We start from the raw sequence: 23,795 nt of genomic DNA, 5'->3' as shown, positions 1-23,795 counted from the left end.
TTCAGTTGTCTTCTCACGTAGCTGTCAGCTCTGTTGTATTGCTCTTCCCCCACACTGACTGACTCTGAGATAGAAGCTGAAGCACTAGGAGGTGACTGTAGCTACAAATGTTTTTGAAGTGAGGCAAACTTCACTTCTGCTGTGCTGTTTTTTGGTTCTGATCTCCTAGTAGAGCTGTGTGCGATTGAGAGCAGACTGCATTACATGTCTTACGCTGGTAATGTTCCTTTTTTTTTTTTTTTTTTAATAAAAGCTCTGGAGGCAGATTCTCAAGCAGGTCGGTGTTCGGCCTGAAGTCCTGAACAGCTTTTACATGAAAAACATTATTTCTTTGAAATAAGACGTCAAATCACAGATATCAAGGTATCATTTTATTCAGCTTCCTATGACCTACTTGCCCATATAGATGGTTTAAGAGGGTTGATCCTGCTGACAGATTCCTTTTTAATCACATTATGGTGGAGAAACTTTTAACAGCTCTTAAACTTGTTATGTTATCTTTTGTCTATGTGCTGCAAATTGAAATGTATGCTTATGTGCAAACATAGACTCAGGGCCGGTTTTAGGTAAAGTGGGGCCCTGGGTAGAAGTTTAAAATGGTGCCCCAAATGCTAACAAATTGCATCATCACACGGAAACATTTCGGTTGTATTTACATGCTCTGATTTCAGGACACTAAATGAGTGTGCGTGACAATATTGAAGTAATTTGCCACTTGTTTCCCAGCATCTTTACACCGTCTGAGGAACAATGATGGGGACAGAATGATCAATAGTAGATCAATCTGTGCGCATACAGTATTATCTTAGCAGCATATTGGTAGTTTTCACCGGGCGATGTGCTTCCGAGTACAATGATTTTTGTTCCGGCTTAACCAATCCAATCGCTTGCTGAATAGGCTGCATTTTGCACTCCCCCCTAGTCCTCCTTATAGTATAATACACTCCTCATAGTCCTCTATATAGTACACATTTATATACATTATACACAACTAATTGAGAATTTCATAAAACCAAGAACACTATTGTTTTTCTTAACATAACTTCATTCTGTCATGAGTTATTTAAAAGTTTATGACCACTTATAAAATGTGTTCAAAGTGCTGCCCATTGTGTTGGATTGTCAATGCAACCCTCTTCTCCCACTCTTGACACACTGATAGCAACACTTCAGAAGAAATGCTAATCTAAGGTGGTCAGATTCCTTGTAGGAATGCTCGGACCTGATAGAGATAATATACCGTATTTTTCGGACTATAAAACGCACCCCAATTTTCAGTAGGAAAATAGGGAAAAAAAAAAATGTGTCAAATGGGGGTCCGTCTTACAGTCCGAATTCAGCTTACCTGGGAAGGGATCCGGCACAAGTGGAGAAGTAGTCACAGGGGTCATTCAGTGGTCCAGGCTCGTGTGGTGGCGGCTCTGTGCTGGGGCAGGTTGGCTGTGCTGGGGCTGGGGCAGCTGTGCTGGGGCAGGTGGGCTCTGCGGTGGTGGCAGCTGTGCTGGGGCAGGGGCAGAAGTGCTGGGGCAGCAGTGCTGGGGCAGGTGGGCTCTGCGGTGGTGGCAGCTGTGCTGAGGCAGGGGCAGCTGCGCTGGGGCAGGGGCAGCAGTGCTGGGGCAGTTGGGCTCTGCGGTGGTGGCAGCGGGCGGCGCTCTGCGGGCGCTCACCGGGCTGTGCTCCGGTGCAGGGGCCGCGGCTCCGCCGGCATTTCTTCGGAGGCCCCCGCAGTTCCCTTGCTGGCCGCCGCCATGTTGCGGTGGCTTCCGGGAGCATGGCCGCCGCGAAGATGGCCGCCGGTCCGGGGACGGCGCATGCGCAGGATCAGATCTCGTCCCGAGATCTCGGGGGACGAGATTCAAATCTCAGCAACGAGATCTCGTCCCCCGAGATCTCGGGACGAGATCTGAAGCTGCGCAAGCGCCGTCCCCGGACCGGCGGCCATCTTCCCGGCATCCATGCTCCCGGAGGCCACCGCAACATGGCGGAGGCCAGCAAGGGAACTGCGGGGGCCTCTGGGCTGCGAAGAAATGCCGGCTGAGCCGCCGCCCCTGCACCGGAGCACAGCCCGCTGCCACCACCGCACCGTAGAGCGCTGCCACCACCGCACCGCAGAGCCCCGCCCGCTGCCACCAGGTTAGACCGTGTATTGCGACCATAAGACGCACCCCCCATTTTACCCAAAATTTTTTGGGAAAAAAGTGCGTCTTATGGTCGGAAAAATACGGTATATATTACAGGCTCGGATTGGCCCACAGGGTAACAGGGGAATCCCCCTGTGGGCCCCTGTGCACTCTGGGCCCCACTATATAGGCTATACTTGGCATAATTCACTTGATTCACTCTGTACAGAAAAAGCAGCATCTCTTCATTCATTAACCAAACTACCCAGCTTATTATGTAGAGATATAGGTAAATTTGTGAAGGAGGGTAGTGTAATATTCGTATGCAAGTGAAAAGTGGCCCCCCAAAGTCAACATTACTGGTGGGCCCTTGAGGTAGCGCTGTCATTCAGATAGGGGATCCTCGCTTGGCAGCGAACAAAACACATCCGGCACCGTGTTTTCATAAATCATAACATAGTCCACGCGGTTTATTCCTCCGTCATAAACCCACAGAAGCAACATAGACGGCATATAACAGCATAGCGTCCATTATAGCTTCACTCTGGTTAAGCCTGTGGTCACACAGGTTACTCAATGTCCATACTCAGGCTCTTCAGCCTCATCATTATCTCACCCATGTCAGGGTTTCCTCATGGCTGTTTCCCCACGCTGCAGACATCCACTCTCTTCTCTGGGACACTCAGACGCTGGCAGCCATGACACACAGCCACTCCACAGGCTGTTAGCCAGGAGATTCTTCTCCTAGCGGGACCTTCCACACTGGACCAACCGGGTCCCAGCATTCACCCCATGTGACCTACCCTGGCCACCTTATATGGTCCGTAGCCACGCCCACCGGGTCACATGGCTATGACCTCATCACAGGTCCTTCACACACATATACACTTTACAATAGCGTTAATAAACACACCCCCTGGGTGGGTTTGGAGGTAACTAGTTCCTGACACATTGAACCAGCACCTCAGCAGTATCACTGCTGATTAACAAACACATAAATCTCCATCTCAAGGCCACCCACCTTGAGATACATAACGGTCATTCCGTATTTCGCCATTCATCCACTCTCCTGGGACATCCATACAGCGCCCCCTAGTGGACACAGTGGTCACTACACTACACCACTAATATATATATATATATATATATATATATATATATATATATATATATATATATATATATATATATATATATTATATTATATATAAGCTAAAGAGCCCGGCGCTGCCCGGGCATAGTAACTAACTACGGTTAGTTATAACAAATTAAGATTAATGAATAATTTATATATTCATTCAATCAGTGTAGAGCCCCGCCCACTCCGCATAGCCACATTCACTATAATATCCCACATCATCCTATCATCCAGAGCTACCGGACAACTACCACTAATATCCCGCATCATCCCGTCAGAGCCACTTGACTGCTACCCCTAATATCCCACATCATCCCGACAGCCAGAGCCACCGGACTACTACCCCTAATATCCCACATCACCCCGTCAGCCTTGGGTCAGAGCCAGAGCGCTGAGTGGAACGGTCCTAACTTCCATACCAATGATCCCTTTTATAGAAGCCTGGGGTGAGAATCAGAGTGCTGAGGGATTGCCCTAACTTCTGTACAGGAGATCCCTTTAAGAGAACTGTGAATCCCTTTGAGAGGACTGGGGTCAGTACCAAAGTGCAGATTGGATTTGCCCTCACTTCCATGCCGGGGATCCCTTTAAGAGAGACTGGGATCAGAATCAGAGCACTGAGTGGAACGGTCCTAACTTCCATACCGGTGATCCCTTTAAGAGAGGCCTTGGGTCAGAACCAGAGCGCTGAGTGGATTTGACCCAACTTCCATATTGGGGATCACTTTAAGAAAGCCTGCGATCAGAACCAGAGCGCTGGATGGATTTGCCCTGACTTGCATACCAATGATTGCTTTAATAGAACCCTGGGGTCAGAATCAGAGCGCTGAGGGATTTGCCCTAACTTGCGTACAGGAGATCCCTTTAAGAGAGGCCTGGGGTCAGCACCAAAACGCTGAGTGGATTTGCCCTAACTTGCATACCAATGATCCACGGGAGGGGGGATTCATTTCTGTCATGTGCTCTGTGCTCCTGTCTGGGGGGCAGACAATGGCTGGGAGCTTATGTTACCGGGGATGATAGATTTCTCCCACCATGTCAGTGTCAGCTGAGTTGTTGTCAAGTGGGAAAACTTGCTCATAGCAACTAATCACAGCTCATCTTTTTTTAACCAGCAATGGTAAAATGAGAGATGCTTAGGCTAGTTTCACACTAGCGTTTAAACGACGCGCGCACGGCGCCGCTAAGCCACGCCCCCTGCCGTCTCCCTGCCCGCCCCTTCCTGTTATCGCCTCCTCCGAGCGCAGAGGGCTGCATGCGTTATGCGCACCCTATCTTTAGCATAGGGTGCGCAGGCCGTGCGCAACTATGAATATAGCGTGCGCTGCGCATTTTTGAATGTGCGCCGTGCGCGCAAAAATGCAACATGCTGCGTTCGGCGCGCACGGCGCACCTCCAAAAATGCGCAGCGCACGCTATATTCATAGTTGCGCACGGCCTGCGCACCCTATGCTAAAGATGGGGTGCGCATAACGCATGCAGCCCCCTGCGCTCGGAGGAGGCGATAACAGGAAGGGGCGGGCAGGGAGCCGGCAGGGAGCGTGGCTTAGCGGCGCCGTGCGCGCGTCGTTTAAACGCTAGTGTGAAACTAGCCTTAGTGATTGGTTGCTATGAGCAACAGTTTTCCTTGCAACCAATCTTCTTTTGAAGATGCTTTGTGATTGGTTGGTGATACACACATACAGAATATATATATATATATATATATATATATATATATATATATATATATATAATATATTCTCAGTTGTGGCCAAAAGTATTGACACCCCTGCAATTTTGTCAGATAATACTCAGTTTCTTCCTGAAAATGATTGCAAACACAAATTCTTTGGTATTATTTTCATTTAATTTGTCTTAAATGAAAAAACACAAAAGAGAATGAAGCAAAACATTGATCATTTCACACAAAACTCCAAAAATGGGCCAGACAAAAAGTATTTGCACCCTCAGCCTAATACTTGGTTGCACAACCTTTAGCCAAAATAACTGCGACCAACCGCTTCTGGTAACCATCAATGAGTTTCTTACAATGCTCTGCTGGAATTTTAGACCATTCTTCTTTGGCAAACTGCTCTAGGTCCCTGATATTTGAAGGGTGCCTTCTCCAAACTGCCATTTTTATAACTCTCCACAGGTGTTCTATGGGATTCAGGTCTGGACTCACTGCTGACCACCTTAGACGTCTCCAGTGCTTTCTCTCAAACCATTTTCTAGTGCTTTTTGAAGTGTGTTTTGGGTCATTGTCCTGCTGGAAGACCCATGACCTCTGAGGGAGACCCAGCTTTCTCACACTGGGCCCTACATTATGCTGCAAAATTTGTTGGTAGTCTTCAGACTTCATAATGCCATGCACACGGTCAAGCAGTCCAGTGCCAGAGGCAGCAAAGCAACCCCAAAACATCAGGGAACCTCCGCCATGTTTGACTGTAGGGACCGTGTTCTTTTCTTTGAATGCCTCTTTTTTTTTTCTCCTGTAAACTCTATGTTGATGCCTTTGCCCAAAAGCTCTACTTTTGTCTCGTCTGACCAGAGAACATTCTTTCAAAACGTTTTAGGCTTTTTCAGGTAAGTTTTGGCAAACTCCAGCCTGGCTTTTTTATGTCTCGGGGTAAGAAGTGAGGTCTTCCTAGGTCTCCTACCATACAGTCCCTTTTCATTCAGACGCCGACGGATAGTACGGGTTGACACTGTTGTACCCTCGGACTGCTGGGCAGCTTGAACTTGTTTGGCTGTTAGTCGAGGGTCTTTATCCAACATCCGCACAATCTTGCGTTAAAATCTCTTGTCAATTTTTCTTTTCCGTCCACATCTAGGGAGGTTAGCCACAGTGCCATGGGCTTTAAACTTCTTGATGCGCAAAGTAGACACAGGAACATTCAGGTCTTTGGAGATGGACTTGTAGCCTTGAGATTGCTCAGGCTTCCTCACAATTTGGTTTCTCAAGTCCTCAGACAGTTCTTTGGTCTTCTTTCTTTTCTCCATGCTCAATGTGGTACACACAAGGACACAGGACAGAGGTTGAGTCAACTTTAATCCATGTCAACTGGCTGCAAGTGTGATTTAGTTATTGCCAACACCTGTTAGGTGCCACAGGTAAGTTACAGGTGCTGTTAATTACACAAATTAGAGAAGCATCACATGATTTTTCGAACAGTGCCACTACTTTTGTCCACCCTCTTTTTTATGTTTGGTGTGGAATTATATCCAATTTGGCTTTAGGACAATTCTTTGTGTTTTTTTCATTTAAGACAAATTAAATGAAGATAATAATACCAAAGAATTTGTGTTTGCAATCATTTTCAGGAAGAAACTGAGTATTATCTGACAGAATTGCAGGGGTGTCAATACTTTTGGCCACAAGTGTGTGTGTGTGTGTGTGTGTGTGTGTGTGTGTGTATATATATATATAAAAATATATATATAATTTTTTTTTTGTTTTTTTCCTGAAGAGCCCAGCGTTGCCTGGGCATAGTAAATAACGGTTAGTTATAACAAATTATATTGCACATAAAAACATTTCACATCATATATTCAACACTACAGATTTTCAACTCAAATTAACTAAACGATTACTCAATCAACTCATTCAAGAGCCTTTTGATGAACAACATTTTTGGTTTTCTCCTTTCGGTGCAAAGATGAACAGATTTTTGGCAGTTCCAACTCTTGAACAGTCCACGTAAAGTTGACCATGAGAAAAGCATGGAGATTGCAAATCGATCCCTACTACTTTCAAGGACTGTCCCTGAGCCTTGTTAATGGACATTGCAAATGCCAGTCGAAGTGGAAACTGTAGGCATTTAAAATCAAAAGTCAAATGAGATGGAATGACTGGAATTTTTGGAATGAAAATGTCCTCTCCTCTGGCACATCCTGTTGCTGAGATGTTTATCTAATCCTATCCTGTGTGACACTGCTGAGCTGTGTAGCTTATCCTACCCTGTGTGACACGGTCTGCTGAGCTGTGTATCTAATTCTATCCTGAGTGATACTGGGCTCCCCCGGCAGTCTGTGTCATAGGGTGGTCTGTGTCGGCACGGGTAATAAATTGTGTTATTTACAGCTTTACAGAAGGACGATAACACCATAGAAATGATAAGAATAATAGGCCTCAGTTACCACAACTGTCTACAAGGAAAACTTGCTCATACCAACCAGTCACAGCTCAGCTTCTTTTAAACTGCTCTGGTGAAATGAAAGATGCTTAGTGATTGGTTGCTATGTGGAGTGGACGTGGCTGATACACGCACGCTCTCTCGCGTGCGCACTCACCACTCATCTCTATACATGCACGCACTCACAGTACCACTCTCTTCTCCGCATGCTCTAACACAGCTGCGGCATCACTGTCACCAGCAGCTTCCTCTCTGGCTCAGCCACGTGCTGAATGATGACATCAGCCACGCTGCTTTGTCAGACAGGAAGTGCGGGCAGGGAGCAGGACGAACCGCTGCATCTCCGCTGCCATTTTCTCTTGTAGGCAGCAGAGCTGCAGGGATCACTCCCTGCCCGCCACACATGAGGAAATTCTGGCCAGGGCCCCCCGGTGGCTTGGGGCCAGATTTCCCTCATTATTAGCTACCCTGCAGGGGCTCCTCTCCACCTCCGGCCCTGGTGCAGCCGCAACGCCTGCACATGCGGTATGTCCGCTTCTGCGTTCGCATGTGGTTCTGCTGGTGACAACTAGTGTCGGCTAGGTCAGTGAATAAAACAATGCAGACATGGCTGACTCTATTTGGCACCTGACAGCAAGTGTGCAAAGGACCTCCTCGTGGTTATGTGCTTGCTGCTTGAACCGGCAGAGCCCGACCATGTATATAGGATTACATTATATATCTGGTATCTGTATCATCTGGTATATGCTCTATTCATTGTCTATGGAAGTGATGGAAAGAGCCAAGCTCAACAGCTCTACAGATAATGGAGAGAGCAGGGGCCATTATGCTACATCCAGGACGAGACTGCAGACCCCTGTTCCTCAGACCCTGGGGGGGGCCCAGTGATCAAATCCCCAGTGATCACACATACGCCATACATACATGCATATACCATACATACACACAGATGCACATACATATACCGTACATGCAAACACATGCCATGCATACACACAGATACACATACCGTACATGCATACAGATACACATACCATACATACAGTTGTATACACATATACTGTACATACATGCACATAAACATATAAATATATCGTACTTACAGACACGCATACATATACTGTACATGCATACAAATATACCATACATACACAGAAGCATACACATAGATGCAGATGCACATACATACACACATACTAATCTGTGATATCAAGAGTTCAGATGATCCCTGAAGGAGGTCGGCCACATAATGCAGAAATCAGCTGGAGAGGGCTGAAGGCCCCAATGTGGAGGATGGGGACACAGAGCAGAGAAGACTGATATCAGTCCTTTGCTGCTGCTGTACTGTCCTGTGCAGTGAGCCTCCTCCCCCCCGATGTGCTCCCTGTGAGATGTTGCTGGGTACAGAACAGTGGAGGGAACAGAAGACACACTGTAAGTCCTGCTCTTCCTCCACTGTTTTCCCCTGTGTGCTGTGCGGCCCGGGCCCCTTACTACAGGTGAGTACCCACCATTAGGACACGCCATGCAGGAGGACAGAGACTGCAGCCAATGAGCGCTTTTCTCAGTCTGGTGGGGGAAGTGTTCATTGGCCAGCGTCTCTCCCTCCATGATGCCCCCCGTTTTGAACTCCTGCACTCAGCGTGCCTCTCTACCCGCATCTGGATAGTGGCATAATTATGGGAAAGGGAGTAAAAGGGGCCCGATGCATGACACCGGACCCCCCCCCCCCCCTCGCTTCCGCCCATAATCTTGACCCAGTGGCCCCATAGCGGCTACATACTGTGCCGCTATTGGCTGTACACCCCTGCCCACAGGGCACCCCTCCAAATTCGAGCCCAATGCAGTTTCACCTAGTCTGCATAGACTAACAATGTATTCCAGTTTTTTGTGCGCATTATAGTAAATTTTACTTGTAAATCATGTCCACCTTTCTAGTCACTTTGCATAGGACTTGCAACTATTGCTAAAGGTGGTCAAGTAAAGCGTATTTTAGTTCTAAGTCATCCTCCCTTTTATAACTATTGTATACTTTATTATTTCAGGCCACTCTTGAGGAATATAATGAAACGGTCACAAAAGCAAAAGAAGCTTGGAAGATTTGGGCAGATGTGAGTAACATAAAGAAGCTCTGCTTGTTGGAAACTATTGCCCTATCAGCTAAGGCCTTGTGCACTTCAGTGTTAAGGCCTTTATTAGGAGATTCCACCAGAGATTATATTTAGAGTATGTAAAAATATAGAGGCTATCTATCAAGACCGATGATTCACATTCTTGTCTTGATGAAGGGCATTTTCGAGCGGGCGTTCCTGTTGCATTCAAAGTCTCATGCCTCTTAATGAATTGGGAAAGGTGCGTAGTGGCATGTGCTGCTATGTGTGCCTCACCACAAGGCTTAAGGTATGTGTCCACGGTCAGTATTGGCAGCACTTTGGACGTAACTACGTCCAACGTGCTGCCGGCTTTTGTACGCACGGTGATTCCGCATGTGTTCTTGGAACCATGCGGAATCACCACGTCATCTAGTCCATGAGCCGGGCCAGATATCGGTACTACCCGGAGTGACTAATTCTCTTTGGTGTTTTTAGGTAGATGCATGTCTGTAGTTTGTTTTGATATGATAGCCCTTGCACATCAGTAGCTTAACCCCTTCAGGCCTATTTGTACCCAAATGCCTAGGCCATTTTTTTTAAATCTGACCTGTCACTTCATGCGGTAATAACTTTGGGACGCTATCACCTACCCACGCCATTCTGAGATTGTTTTCTCGTGACATATTGTACTTCATGGTAGTGCTAATTGTGAGTCAATAGATTTTACCTTTCTGCATAAAAAATTACAAAATACACGAAAATTTGGGAAAAATTCGCTATGTTTGAACTTTGAAATTCTCTACTTTTTACAAAAATGCTGATACCCCCCATAACAGTTATTAGTTTACATTCTCCACATGTCTACTTCACATTGGCATCATTTTGGAAATGAAATTTTATATTTTTCGGATGTGATAAGGCTCATAGTTTTATACGCAATTTTTAAAGTTTACGACTAAATTTCCAAAACCCATTTTTCCAAGGACCAAGTCAGTTCGGACGTCACTTTATGGGTCTTGTATAACAGAACCCACCCATACATTACCCCATTTTGCAAACTACACCCCTCAAGGTGTCCAAAACGGATTTTCAAAACTTTGTTAACCCCTTAGGTGTTGCACAGGAATTCAAGCAAAATGACAGTGAAATATCAAAATTTCAATTTTTTTTTGGCAGATATTCCATTGTAATCCAATTTTACCTGCAACCCAGCAAGGGTTAACAGCAAACCCAAACCCAAAATTGGTTACCCCAATTCCGCAGATTATAGAAACACCGCACATGTACACGTAAACTAAATTATGGGCGCGCAAGAGGGCTCAGCACAGAAGGAGAGCTAGGCGGTTTTTGGGATAATAGATTACACTGGAAGAAATCCAGTGGAACATGTCGTATTGGAGAGACCCTGAGGTACCCCCAGAGTGGAAACCCCCAAAAGGTTACCGCATTTTGGAAACTACACCCCCTAAGGAATGTTTTAGGGGGTATAGTAACCACTTTGACCCAACAAGCGCTCCATTGGAGTTTCATGCACTTGGTTGAGGAAATTGAAAAGTACGTTTTTTACCGAAAAATGTCGCTTTAGGCCCACATTTTTCATTTTGAAAAGGGGGACCAGCAAAAAGTACACCCCACTTTTTATTCCCCATTGTCTCCCAAACACGGCAATACCACAAGTGTTGTCTAAAACCACAGTATTGGCGCACGGCAGGCTTTGTAAGCGAAGCTGCGGCAAAATTCACTGTAAGAAATCTATGGGGCCATGTCCCATTTGGAGACACCCTGAGGTCCTGCACAGTGGAAACCCCAAAAAAGTGACCCCATTTTTGAAACTACACCCCCTAAGGAATGTTTTAGGAGGTACAGTAACCACTTTGCACCGGGAACCGGCTCCCGACCCGCGGCGATCGCCCGGCATATGATCCGGGTACGATTCGCCGTACCGCTACGGCGGCCGGCGCGAAGGGGTTAATGGTATTTTTCACCTTTTGAATAGATCCTACCTATATTTCCAAAAAATAATGATTAAAGGTCGATTTAGGGGAAATGCCAAAATGTCAATACAATGCATGTAGTATTTGTAACAAAATTTAATCCAAGTTATGTAAATACACACTGAACATGTCATGGGCTTGTCCATACTAATGTGTGTGTGTGTGTGTGTGTATATATATATATATATATATATATATTGTGTGTGTGTATGTATAATTATATAATGTTACTCCATAATATCTTCAACATCAGACTCTGAATCTGACTGTTGTTCTACTGGCTCGTCTTCAATACCCTTGTTCTGGCATGTCTGTAACCTGCACATGTCCGTGCACTTCAGGCCATTGCTGAGGCAAGTACACTGAGGAAGTTCGCATGACCGCACACACTTGCAGGACAGTAGCTGGATAATAGCTTCTGGTGCTGGTGCCCCTCGCATTCACTTGACAACAAGCTTTCCGTCATTATCTATCATCCAACCGCAGTCTGTTGGGTTTGCAACAAATGGCTGGCTCTGCAGACTTCTCCTCCAGATCGCAGCCTGGTTGTTTGCACGTAGTGCATGCATGAAAAGGCAGTCTTGGCAAGGAGGGAGTTGACTTGACTCTACCACTCCACGTCTGGCACAGAACAGCTGATACCGGAGCCTGTTTACCTCAGTTGTTTGGGTAGTTGGCAGGTACATGTGGCAGGTGATTTCCTGTAACTTCTCAAAGAGTTCGGGAGACACTTCCCATGAACGACCAACTTCCTGAAAGGCATCCTGGTATGTCTTGTTCATCTTCAACTGCTTGAGTGTCGTCATCTTCCCACGGCCAGCGAATGCACTGACTGTGTCACAGCCTGTAAATGCATGCATACCAATCAATGAATCACACACGCTGCCTCCCAATGTTCTGCTCAGAGTGGTGATATCCAGGAATCTTGTCTGGTTCTGTGTACTGCATTTCTGGAACAGGTGCGATGGGATTTTGTGGCACATGCCCAGACACAGGACCATGACATCAGTATCCTCTGAAGTGATGATGACAGACTTGTAACCAGATTCTGCTGCATGAAGAGCATGGAGAAGGAGGTGTGTGTCTGCTTTTTCTTGACTTGACGTAAGGTCAGCAGCCTCTTCCCACTGTTCTTTGGTGATCTTAAAGCAGAGCTGCTCACATGTGACATACATCTCCTTCTCCTCAAGCTTCTCCCTGTGGTGTTTCTCCTTCCATTCTTCTACCAGAAACTTTGAGACTTGCCTTGTTGGAGGAATTACTTAGTAGCTCTCTCCACTGCTGGATGTTGTGCCCATGTTGAATGTTCTTGAAATGGATCCCTGTGCCTTCATATCTGTTGACTCTTTCTGTATCTTTGATGGATGTCTCCTTGTAGACGTCAAAGACAATATCAATGCGCTTGCTCTTAGCACCCTCATGGATAGCGCGACTCATTGCTGTGCCTGCTAGCTGGGCAAATGTTGCATCGTTTCCCTTCAGTTTCTGAACCAGGCTTATCCCATCAATGATGGTTGCAGAGGGCTCAGGGATCACCTCTGCAGGAGGATCATTCCTCTCCAACTCCCTTGCTAGGGCAGCCTTGTTGGTCTTGCGGATAGACCAATCCCGTTGGCAAGTGCCCATGGCAATGGCCCCAGGGGATGAGTCAAGACATCACTCATTTGTAGCTTTCTGTTCTCAGCTACAAGTATCATCTGGCCAAATAGGAACCTGTCAGCCTTCAAAATTACCTCCTTGCCAAGGCCTTTGTCTGTGTGTCTTCATTCTGATGTTAGAGAACGTTTTAAGATTGTTCTTCGTCATCTTGTCATGAAACAGTGTAGTTGGCGTATCGGTACCCAAACGCTCATCCTTGAATGTGTGATATGCATCCTCTCCTATACTGTATGCCCCTAGAAGGTCTTTGGCTACATATGGTGGTGCTGCAGTCGCTGTTGATAAACTGATAAGTTCACCATTATGCTCTTTGTTGAAGGGGTTCAACCAACCAGTCTCCAGCAGTTCAACAAAAGATCGGACATCGACTTCATCTCTTCTAATCCTGGACACCTGTAGGTCTGAATGACTGAAGTCAGTATATTGTTGGCCTACAAGGGCCCTCAGCTGCCTCAAGTACATGCTGCGGTACTCCGATGTCAGGTAGAATCTGGCGACAGCTCCAACTTGAGGCTGAAGCCTTTTGTGTCCCCTGGTGTCTGGGTGTCTTTGTTGATTGTTTCTTCGATGGTCTGGTCCACAGGAATCCGTCCAAAAGGATTCTTGCTACCGATCTGGACCGAAAAGCCACCTTTCATGAAGTATTCATGGACCTCTGGGTGGTCTATGGGCAGCCGAGACATCGTAGCATAGTAATAGGTTAGGTATCGGGCATAGTTGACCTTGTCATAGGCAAAACACCACGGTATCATCTGTCGGATTGCTCCTAGGTGAAGCATCCAGTTGCCTTCTCTTGAAGCTCGAACCAGGGCCAGCATGGTCTCGACCATGTCCAAGTATGACATCCAGAATGCTGAGAGTTGTTCATTTCTGAAGGTCTCAAGATAAACTTGAAAGAACTTCAGGGTAAGTGTGCAAGATTCATTATCCAAGAACTTTTCGAAGGATCCCTGCGACACACTGATGCGAAAGTTTTGTGATGTTCTTCAGTGTTTCATCCAGATGGTGAAGGTCCCTTGCATGGTTTTCTTCTAGCCATGGAAGGAAGTTTTTCCATGCAAGCCTCATAAGTGCTTCATAGACCAGCTTGTGTAGTCTCACTGCTCTGTTGTACCTCCGGCCGTCCATCACTCCAGACACTGATCCTTCAGCGATGACACCGGATTCAACACACAGATCTCTAAGGCCTGCATCCTGAAATCTCTTACCTATGATGGAGAGGAGATTACAGATTGTGTGGAAGACACCCATTCTAATTATAATGTTCTTGAACTTCTCCTGTTTCCAGATAACCTCGGCAGCTTTGGCATAGAGTGCTTGATCAAACACGCACACAATTCTGTTAAGCTTCAGGGTCTGCATGATGGCATGTGTTTTCTCCAAGACTTGATTCACAGTGGACATGGCTGTTGCAGGAGCATTGATAGTGGGCAGGTAGCTTACAGTGTCCTGGGCCACTACAATGTCGCTGCGGATTTGGATGTTGAACCCAGTCCAACTGCTAATGGTCTGATCCTCATGGTCTGACATTCTAGCCAGAAGCCAGATATGGTTCTTGGTTTTTGAATCCTGGACCTCCTCGGTAGTGTTAACATTCGCAGTCTCAATCCTGGGTGGCCCTCCCCGCCGCCCAACATTGTATATTGGTAGCATTAATTCTGTCGGAATTATGCTTCTTTTCTTCGACTTGGTTACATCTGGCAGGACTCTTGTCACAGAGCATGCAACATTGGACTGAACAGCGATGCCATTGACTCTATGAGATGTACCTGCTCCACTTAGTGTCTCCTCAAGTCTGTCAATGTTATCCCAGGCCAAGGTTGTGAACACACCAGGGTAGATATTTGCTGGCATTGGGATGTCATCCGTTGAACATTCCAACTTCTGGATGCAAAGGGTTGTATCGATCTCCTCAGCCGTTGAATATGAAACACAGTGGCCAAGACGATTCAGAGTTCGAACCAGTTCTGTATTGCCGGTCAAAGACTTAATTGCAAAGGACAGCAGTACGTGCTTGGGTGGCTTTGTCTTTCCATTGTTAACAGCAAAAACCAAGTCACTGCCGAAGGATGTGGCAAGACGTTGAGCTCTTTCAGAGGGAGTTTAGCACTCACAATCTCCTGTAAGCAGGGTTTGCAGGAATTGAGTGACTAATGCAGGAACGACGTTCTGATCTTCCTCGCTGGTACTTCCATCATGCCATTAGATATGTCAGTAAACACCTGCAATCACAAAGAAAAACATTATACACACACACACACACACACACACACACACACACACACACACACACACACACACACTAGTATGGACAAGCCCATGACATGTTCAGTGTGTATTTACATAACTTGGATTAAATTTTGTTATAAATACTACATGCATTGTATTGACATTTTGGCATTTCCCCTAAATCGACATTTAATCATTATTTTTTGGAAATATAGGTAGGATCTATTCAAAAGGTGAAAAATACCATTAACCCTTTCGCGCCGGCCGCCGTAGCGGTACGGCGAATCGTACCCGGATCATATGCCGGGCGATCGCCGCGGGTCGGGAGCCGGTTCCCGGTGTAAAGTGGTTACTGTACCTCCGAAAACATTCCTTAGGGGGTGTAGTTTCAAAAATGGGGTCACTTTTTTGGGGTTTCCACTGTGCGGGACCTCAGGGTGTCTCCAAATGTGACATGGCCCCGTAGATTTCTTACAATGAATTTTGCCGCAGCTTCGCTTACGAAGCTTGCCGTGCGCCAATACTGTGGTTTTAGACAACACTTGTGGTATTGCCGTGTTCGGGAGACAATGGGGAATAAAAAGTGGGGTGTACTTTTTCCTGGTCCCCCTTTTCAAAATGAAAAATGTGGGCCTAAAGCGACATTTTTCGGTAAACGTACTTTTCAATTTCCTCAACCAAGTGCATGAAACTCCAATGGAGCGCTTGTTGGGTCAAAGTGGTTACTATACCCCCTAAAACATTCCTTAGGGGGTGTAGTTTACAAAATGCGGTAACCTTTTGGGGGTTTCCACTCTGGGGGTACCTCAGGGTCTCTCCAATACGACATGGCCCACTGGATTTTTTCCAGTGTAATCTATTATCCCAAAAACCACCTAGCTCTCCTTCTGTGCTGAGCCCTCTTGCGCGCCCATAATTTAGTTTACGTGTACATGTGGGGTGTTTCTATAATCTGCGGAATTGGGGTAACCAATTTTGGGTTTGGGTTTGCTGTTAACCCTTGCTGGGTTGCAGGTAAAATTGGATTACAATGGAATATCTGCCAAAAAAAATTGAAATTTTGATATTTCACTGTCATTTTGCTTGAATTCCTGTGCAACACCTAAGGGGTTAACAAAGTTTTGAAAATCCGTTTTGGACACCTTGAGGGGTGTAGTTTGCAAAATGGGGTAATGTATGGGTGGGTTCTGTTATACAAGACCCATAAAGTGACATCCGAACTGACTTGGTCCTTGGAAAAATGGGTTTTGGAAATTTAGTCGTAAACTTTAAAAATTGCGTATAAAACTATGAGCCTTATCACATCCGAAAAATATAAAATTTCATTTCCAAAATGATGCCAATGTGAAGTAGACATGTGGAGAATGTAAACTAATAACTGTTATGGGGGGTATCAGCATTTTTGTAAAAAGTAGAGAATTTCAAAGTTCAAAAATAGCAAATTTTTCCCAAATTTTCGTGTATTTTGTAATTTTTTATGCAGAAAGGTAAAATCTATTGACTCACAATTAGCACTACCATGAAGTACAATATGTCACGAGAAAACAATCTCAGAATGGCGTGGGTAGGTGATAGCGTCCTGATGGCCTAGGCATTTGGGTACAAATAGGCCTGAAGGGGTTAAGCTACTGATGTGCAAGGGCTATCATATCAAAACATAAACTACAGACATGCATCTACCTAAAAACACCAAAGAGAATTAGTCACTCCGGGTGGTACCGATATCATCAAAATTGGCTCTTGGCTCATGGACTAATCCAATCCGCAGCGTTTACTGATCGTGGAAACATACCCTTACCCCAGCTCAATAGCGAACTCTGTCCCTTGTCATGAATAGCTCTGCCCATTTTGAATGGCCTGAAAACTCCAGAAGTTGCAATTTATTTATGCCCAAATCTGGTGAGGGGGAAAAAAAAGCAAAAAAAAGTTTTTGATGACTTATCACGATACTGTGTTTTTTTTTTTTGTTTTTTTTTATCGCATCCGATCCTCGGACCGAGACAATTCGGATCGGATTCCCCAATGCAAGTCTATGAATGCGATAAAAAAACGCATGGAAAACGCACCAAACGTGTGACTTGCGATTAAATCGTACAACTTCTCCAGGTCTACAGGATAGGGCATCAGGCATTGGCATTGGATGTCAATTTGATGCTTAGATGCGATTAAAATTGGTCCCTTGCCGGAAAATGGGATGACAGACGGATATCTGTCCAAGAATTCTTTGTGCGATTTCGTACCGTTAAAATGGGACCGATTTTTTTTTTTTTTTTTTTTTTTTTTATGGTTGTGTGTGACTCCAGCCTTAGCCTTGACCAAGCTCCTATACATCTGAAGGACAGTTGGGCTACATTCACACCTTCAGTATTTCGTTAATATATTACCTCAGTATTCGTAAGCCAAAACCAGGAGTGGGTGACGAGTACAGAAGTGGTCACGTGTTTTTATTATACTTTTCCTCTGATTGTGCCTCTCCTGGTTTTGGTTACATTTAATTGTTTTTTATCGAAGCCCATTGTGCACTTAGTTCTTTGTATTTTCCTGCCAAAACTGCGAAAGAGTAATGTTGGGGCTACATCAAGATCAATTCTCAGACCAGTCGTGAAACCAAAAACATCTGTGCAACTTATCTGCGACTTGTTGTAGCGCAAAAGCTGACAAATTGGAGACAAGTTACAAGCAACTTGGGCAAAAGTCTTCGGCAAGTGTTTTGCGACTAGCGGCAGAAAATCTAATATATTTGGAAACCTTTTAACTTTGTCATAGTTGCAGCATTTTTTAATGTGACACCATATGAAATCATTAGTTGCTATGGGAAATGTTTATCCCTGACCTAAATGTTTCCATCACACTTTCTCTTTGTTGTTTTTTTATCTATTATTGGCTGTGGCTTATATACCGTAAATGCAAAATACTGTCCATCTGTGCGCCATGTACAGCTGGCCAAACTAAAGTTTCTGCATGCTTTAATTAATGGCCATTTATATATTAATCTAGAATTAAGGCTAGTTTCACATTAGCGTTTACGGCCGCAGCGTCGGGCTGCGCACGGCCGCAGCTAAGCCCCGCCCGCCTCCGCCGGTAGCTCCGCCTACGGGCGCATGACGCTGCATGCGTCCTGCGTCCCCTATCTTTTACACTGGGGACGCAGGCCGAGCGCAGGTATGCATTTGGCGGTGCATGCGTCCTTTCGACGCTGCGCCGACCAGCGCCAAACGCAACATGTAGCAATTTGGTGCGGTCGGCGCAGCGTCAAAAGGACGCATGCGCCGCCAAACGCATACCTTCGCTCAGCCTGCGTCCCCAGTGCTAAAGATAGGGGACGCATGCAGCGTCATGTGCCCGTAGGCGGAGCTACCGGCGGAGGCGCTGCAGGGGCGGGGCTTAACGGCGGCCGTAAAAAGCTAATGTGAAACTAGCCTAATAGATCGTTTCACACCAGTCTAATATGAGCACATTTTTTACACTCTTAATACAACTACAAATCCTGACCCAACTGAGGCTTTTACTTGGGGCCTCTAGGCAATCTAAAATGTACTAATGTTTGTGAAATATTAGTGTTTTAGCTTGCTTCTATGTTGTCCTTTTTTCCCAGTAATACTAGCTAATGTAATAATAGATTTCTTTCTTTCTATTTTCCTTAGGTTCCTGCTCCTAAGCGTGGGGAAATAGTACGCCAAATTGGCGATGCTCTACGAAAGAAGATTAAAGTTTTAGGACATTTGGTACATAAATTGAATCTTAAGTGCATGTATGAATGACGTGGAGGAACAGTCTAGGTTATGGGGTTTGTAGTGAAAAATATCAGACTACAGATTGTATCGGGGCCAATTTGTATGCCTGGCTGTCACTAGAAAAGCAGTTGCTTGAAGATCCTGCCTATGGCCTTCATGTTATATTAATTATGATCTAACGATTGATCTCATCCGTGTCTTCAGAAATGTAATAATGTATATGTTTTAATATCTTCTTTAATGGATTTTTGGTACTACACGATTATTGACCTATCTTTTAGATGAGCAAAAAATATCAGATCCGACTCCTAACATCCCCACCCATTAGCTGACCAAGGATGCTGGGATGCTGTGGTAAATGTAGTGTCACCTATATTGTTTGCTAGGTACCACTCTGTGGACTTGACCGCTTCTGGTATCCAATCCACTTAGATGGCGCTGAGATGCAATACCTTCTTCAGCCTGTAACAAACTTGAAGGTGTTTGAATTTTAGTCCCCAAAACGCTTTAAAAATCTATACTCAATACTGTTATCTGCTAGTTCTCATTTAGGAAAATATATATTTTTTTTTCAGGAATCCTTAGAAATGGGTAAAATTTTGGTGGAAGGAATTGGTGAAGTCCAAGAATACGTTGATATATGTGACTATGCTGTTGGCCTGTCCCGTATTATTGGTGGACCTATTTTACCATCTGAAAGTAAGTGCTGCTCAGGGGCAATATATCAAAATATATCATATGTGCCTAGTGGAGCACCGTATTGTTGCACATGAAGACTTTGTGCTGCCCGACAGCTTCCTATATGGAGATATACCCTGGTACTGTTTGATGCCATATCATTTTCATGTCCAATATGGCAGAAGCATGGAAAGAGCTATGGTAGGGCTGCAGGGCTGATGCACACTTCATGACTGCCACCTTATAGCTGAAAAACTTGCATAACTTGAAAAAGTTGTTCACTACTGGACATGCCTCTTTATCAAACGGCTTAAGTTGCAGGATAAAGTTTAACAAAAAAAAAAATTCTGGTTGTTTACCAGGCAAAAACTGTGTCCAGTTGGCATTGCTCTAGTGAAATAAGTGACAGCTGCCAAGGAAAAATGTGAATACTGCTGCAGATCAGTTGCTACGTAACATTGTTTGTCATGAGACCCAGTGAGAGGTCTGGGACGCAGGTGTAGGTATTGTAAGGTGGCAGGTGGACAGGTCAGGGATGAAAGTTATGTTGTTATGAATGGGTCACCGAGGAGGATGACAGGAACAGGCTAAGCCACCAGAAGACCAGAGAGGTTGATAACTGAACGGATTGCAGACCCCTGATCCTATTCGCACAAATAGCAGTAGCCGTGGAGCGTTCCTACTAAGCCCTAGACGCTTCGTCACAGCCAGAGGACTAACTAAGCCTAAAGACAGATAAATAGAATAGAGGAATAGACAGACCCTAAACATATATTGTCGGTGAGACAAGATGAGACACAAACACAGGCAGAGAACAGACTGAGCAAACGGTGGTGCCCAAGCTGTCAAGACAGGACAGGATAGAAAAGATACTGTCTGCAATCACGCACAAAACCCTGAAAAAGTCCAACACTACTGATATACAAAAAAACCTGAGATCACACGATCTCACCCCCGCTAGATCAGCACTCTGGTATTAACTGGCAGCAAAGCAAAAAGATACTAACATAACAGGGGACTGAACAAGCTGCAACATGGGTCATGGGTCTTCCAGCAGGACAATGACCCAAAACACACTTCAAAAAGCACTAGAAAATGGTTTGAGAGAAAGCAATGGAGACTTCTAAGGTGGCCAGCAATGAGTCCAGACCTGAATCCCATAGAACACCTGTGGGAGAGATTTTAAAAATGGCACTTTGGAGAAGGCACCCTTCTAATATCAGGGACCTGGAGCAGTTTACCAAAGAAGAATGGTCTAAAATTCCAGCAGAGCACTGTAAGAATGGTTGCCGGAAGCGGTTGGTCGCAGTTATTTTAGCTAAAGGTTGTGCAACCAAGTATTAGGCTGAGGCTGCCAATACTTTTGTCTGGCCCATTTTTGGAGTTTTGTGTGAAATGATCAATGTTTTGCTTTTTGCTTCATTCTCTTTTTTGTTTTTTCATTTAAGACAAATTAAATGAAGATAATAATACCAAAGAATTTGTGTTTGCATTCATTTTCAGGAAGAAACTGAGTATTATCTGACAAAATTGCAGGGTGTCAATACTTTAGGCCACAACTGTAGTATACAGCCGCACTCTTGAGGGTTCTTTCCAAATATAAGTTAATTATCATACCAAAAAAGCATCACCACAGTGATAAGTGACAAAAAAAATAAAAATTTCTCAAGTGATTCCTTTAATGTTTCGACCTGAGCCCGGGTCTTTCTCAAATTCACAGGTTCAAGTGGAGCGCCCGCCAGGACCGTGGGGATACTCGGTACCGGGCCCGGTCAGTTCTTAAAGGGACGTGTCATGGCAGCAGTGACCCGGTCCGTGGCCCTGGGCGTCCAATAAAAATGATGAAAAGGGGTTTAAAGTTTATAACAGATTTGTGACTCCACCTATGGTACTCTGCAAGTAAGGTGTTAGCCGACGCTGCAGATTCAGTCCACTGGGGCAGTGGTTGATGCAGCAGAGTTAGTTCAGCTCTCCATAGGTAGAGCTATTCCCCAGGGGCAGTTATGGTGTAAATGATGATGGTGTTGTAGTGCAGGGCAGATGACACAGCAAATACACTGAGGACACAGCAGGATGCAGTCTTTACACTTTTACTCACAGTTCTGTGGTTACAGTCCCCAGCTGGGGTGCTGTGTTCACCAGGCTTGTGGTCCAGACAGCTCTCAGGTAGCTTGGGGTGTATGTTGCCAGGGCTCCATTTTGATGTTCCTTTCCTGGCCGTCTCATTACGCTGGCTATCGCCTCTCCTGCTCTGCGTCTTCACAGTGTCCCGAGCCAGCAGACTCGAATCATGTCGGGTGACATTGTTCAGACCCCTGGATTCTATATGTCTGCCTTTTTGGCAAATGAGTGTGTGGTCAGCTGCAGCACTTAAAGATACTGCCGCCTCCGGTTTCTTAGCTGAGTCCTTAGTTTCTTCACTAGTTTTGGGGCCGGTCCCCTAACTGCGACCTGGTCCCTCCCCTGACCACGCTGGTGGATGCGGGCCCCACGGATGGATTGCTCACTATCCGTGCCCGTAGGACCTCTCCTTCCTCTCCTCCTGGAGCTTTCCTTCCTTACTGTTCTATCTTCACTCCGTCTCTCTCACTCTCTTTAGTCTGGAGACAAGCTGCACTCAGCTTCAATCTCCACAAGGAACTTCTTCTCTCTCCCTCCTGACTGACTTCTGTTCTCTCACACCACTCTCTGACTGACTTACTCTTTCCAGAACAATTTCTTTGCCTCAACACTAACGCCTCCCACCAACTGTCACTCTTAAGCTCCGCCCCTTCTCTACTTTCTCCACCCACACCCTCTAACTCCCCCTGGCCAGATGGGGACTAATGTTGGGTGCTGGTGTGAGAGTTCCGGCAGTGCCCCTTCCTTACCTGAGAGCAGAGTACCACACCTCTGGATGAAGTGCTGTACCCTGTGGCGACTGAGACCGCAGGGGCGCCACACAAGTAGTAGTAGAAATACAATGGAGATGAGCTGGTATTTCATGTAAAGTAGTGGGCTTCAGATGCGGGAATAAGTATGTAGGTAATACATTGGTGGTAGAGGATTGCCTGGTAGCCTCAATGGGGCCTGTACCATGTTTGAAATTCTGAGTTGTGGAATCCTGGTGTGAATCCTGACAGTGAAGTCCAGTCTCGCATGAACATATAACTAATCATCTGAGCTTCATCCAGAAAGCCCTAACTACTTCACTCCCCAAATTATCAACATGCGTAGTGCAATGCATGAGACTAGTAATCAAAGTAAGAAATCTACATTTCCCACAGTGGGATTAAGTGAAAAAGTAAAAAAAAAGTTGAAATATGCAAAAAAAAAAAAATTAAAATCCAAAAATGTAGCTTTTTCATTCTGCTGACACACAAAAAATTGAATGAAAAGCGATGGAAAAATATAGGTAAAAAATGTTAATAAAAATGCCAAACCGTCCTGCAAAAATCAAGTGCTTAATATGGCTCATTCAGGGAGGGGTGAAGTTACAGCTCTCAGAATACATTGATGCAAAACCAAATTTTTGTAAAATGTGTGGAGGACACATGCTACTAAACATCACTTCCTTGCCTTGAGGCATTTCATTTCCACTGAAGTTGGATCAGCCTGTAATTTAATTTTCCACCTTGATTTTGAATAGCATTCCAATAATTTCCGGGGTGCGGGTCTCGGCTGTAGGGGGGGGGCACAATGTGTGGGCACTAAACTGGCAGATTTGCAATTCTTGAAAATAAAGCACAGCATGGATTTTACAAAACAGCTTCTGCAGCCCTAGATTAATTTATTCAGAGGTGCAATCTTTATAATGGGGTCACTTCTTGGGTTCTTACACCCTAGCTGCTCTGCAAATGTCGCTCATAAACTATTCTACCAAAAGCCAAATTCTCATTACTGACGTGTGGCTTAGGCCGGGATCACACATGCGAGAAACTCTGACGAGTCTCGCATCTTAATAACTGGCACTGCCGCCGGCACTCGGGAGCGGAGCGTGTGGCTGCATGTATTTCTATGTATGTCACGCTGCACCACAGACTGTCCAGGAAT

The 23,795-nt window shown here is 45.3% G+C and overlaps 1 protein-coding gene across 2 annotated transcripts in view; it reads left to right on the top strand.

Annotated features, from left to right (window-relative positions):
• The window catches only part of ALDH7A1 (aldehyde dehydrogenase 7 family member A1), a 95,580-nt gene that overhangs the window by 22,724 nt on the left and 49,061 nt on the right, over positions 1 to 23,795 (top strand). For both annotated transcript variants that reach the window (XM_073557236.1, XM_073557238.1), the window contains exons 3-5: positions 9,422 to 9,487; positions 18,996 to 19,076; positions 19,661 to 19,784. In XM_073557236.1, coding sequence (XP_073413337.1) covers positions 9,422 to 9,487; positions 18,996 to 19,076; positions 19,661 to 19,784 — 271 coding nt within the window. The remainder of the gene's footprint in view (positions 1 to 9,421; positions 9,488 to 18,995; positions 19,077 to 19,660; positions 19,785 to 23,795) is intronic.

Source organism: Dendrobates tinctorius, unplaced genomic scaffold (assembly GCF_039654945.1).
Source record: "Dendrobates tinctorius isolate UK_male_01 unplaced genomic scaffold, ASM3965494v1 ptg000003l, whole genome shotgun sequence".
Lineage (NCBI taxonomy): Eukaryota > Metazoa > Chordata > Amphibia > Anura > Dendrobatidae > Dendrobates > Dendrobates tinctorius.
The sequence above is the reverse complement of the archived record's forward strand: the minus strand, read 5'-3'. Positions and strand labels throughout refer to the sequence as shown.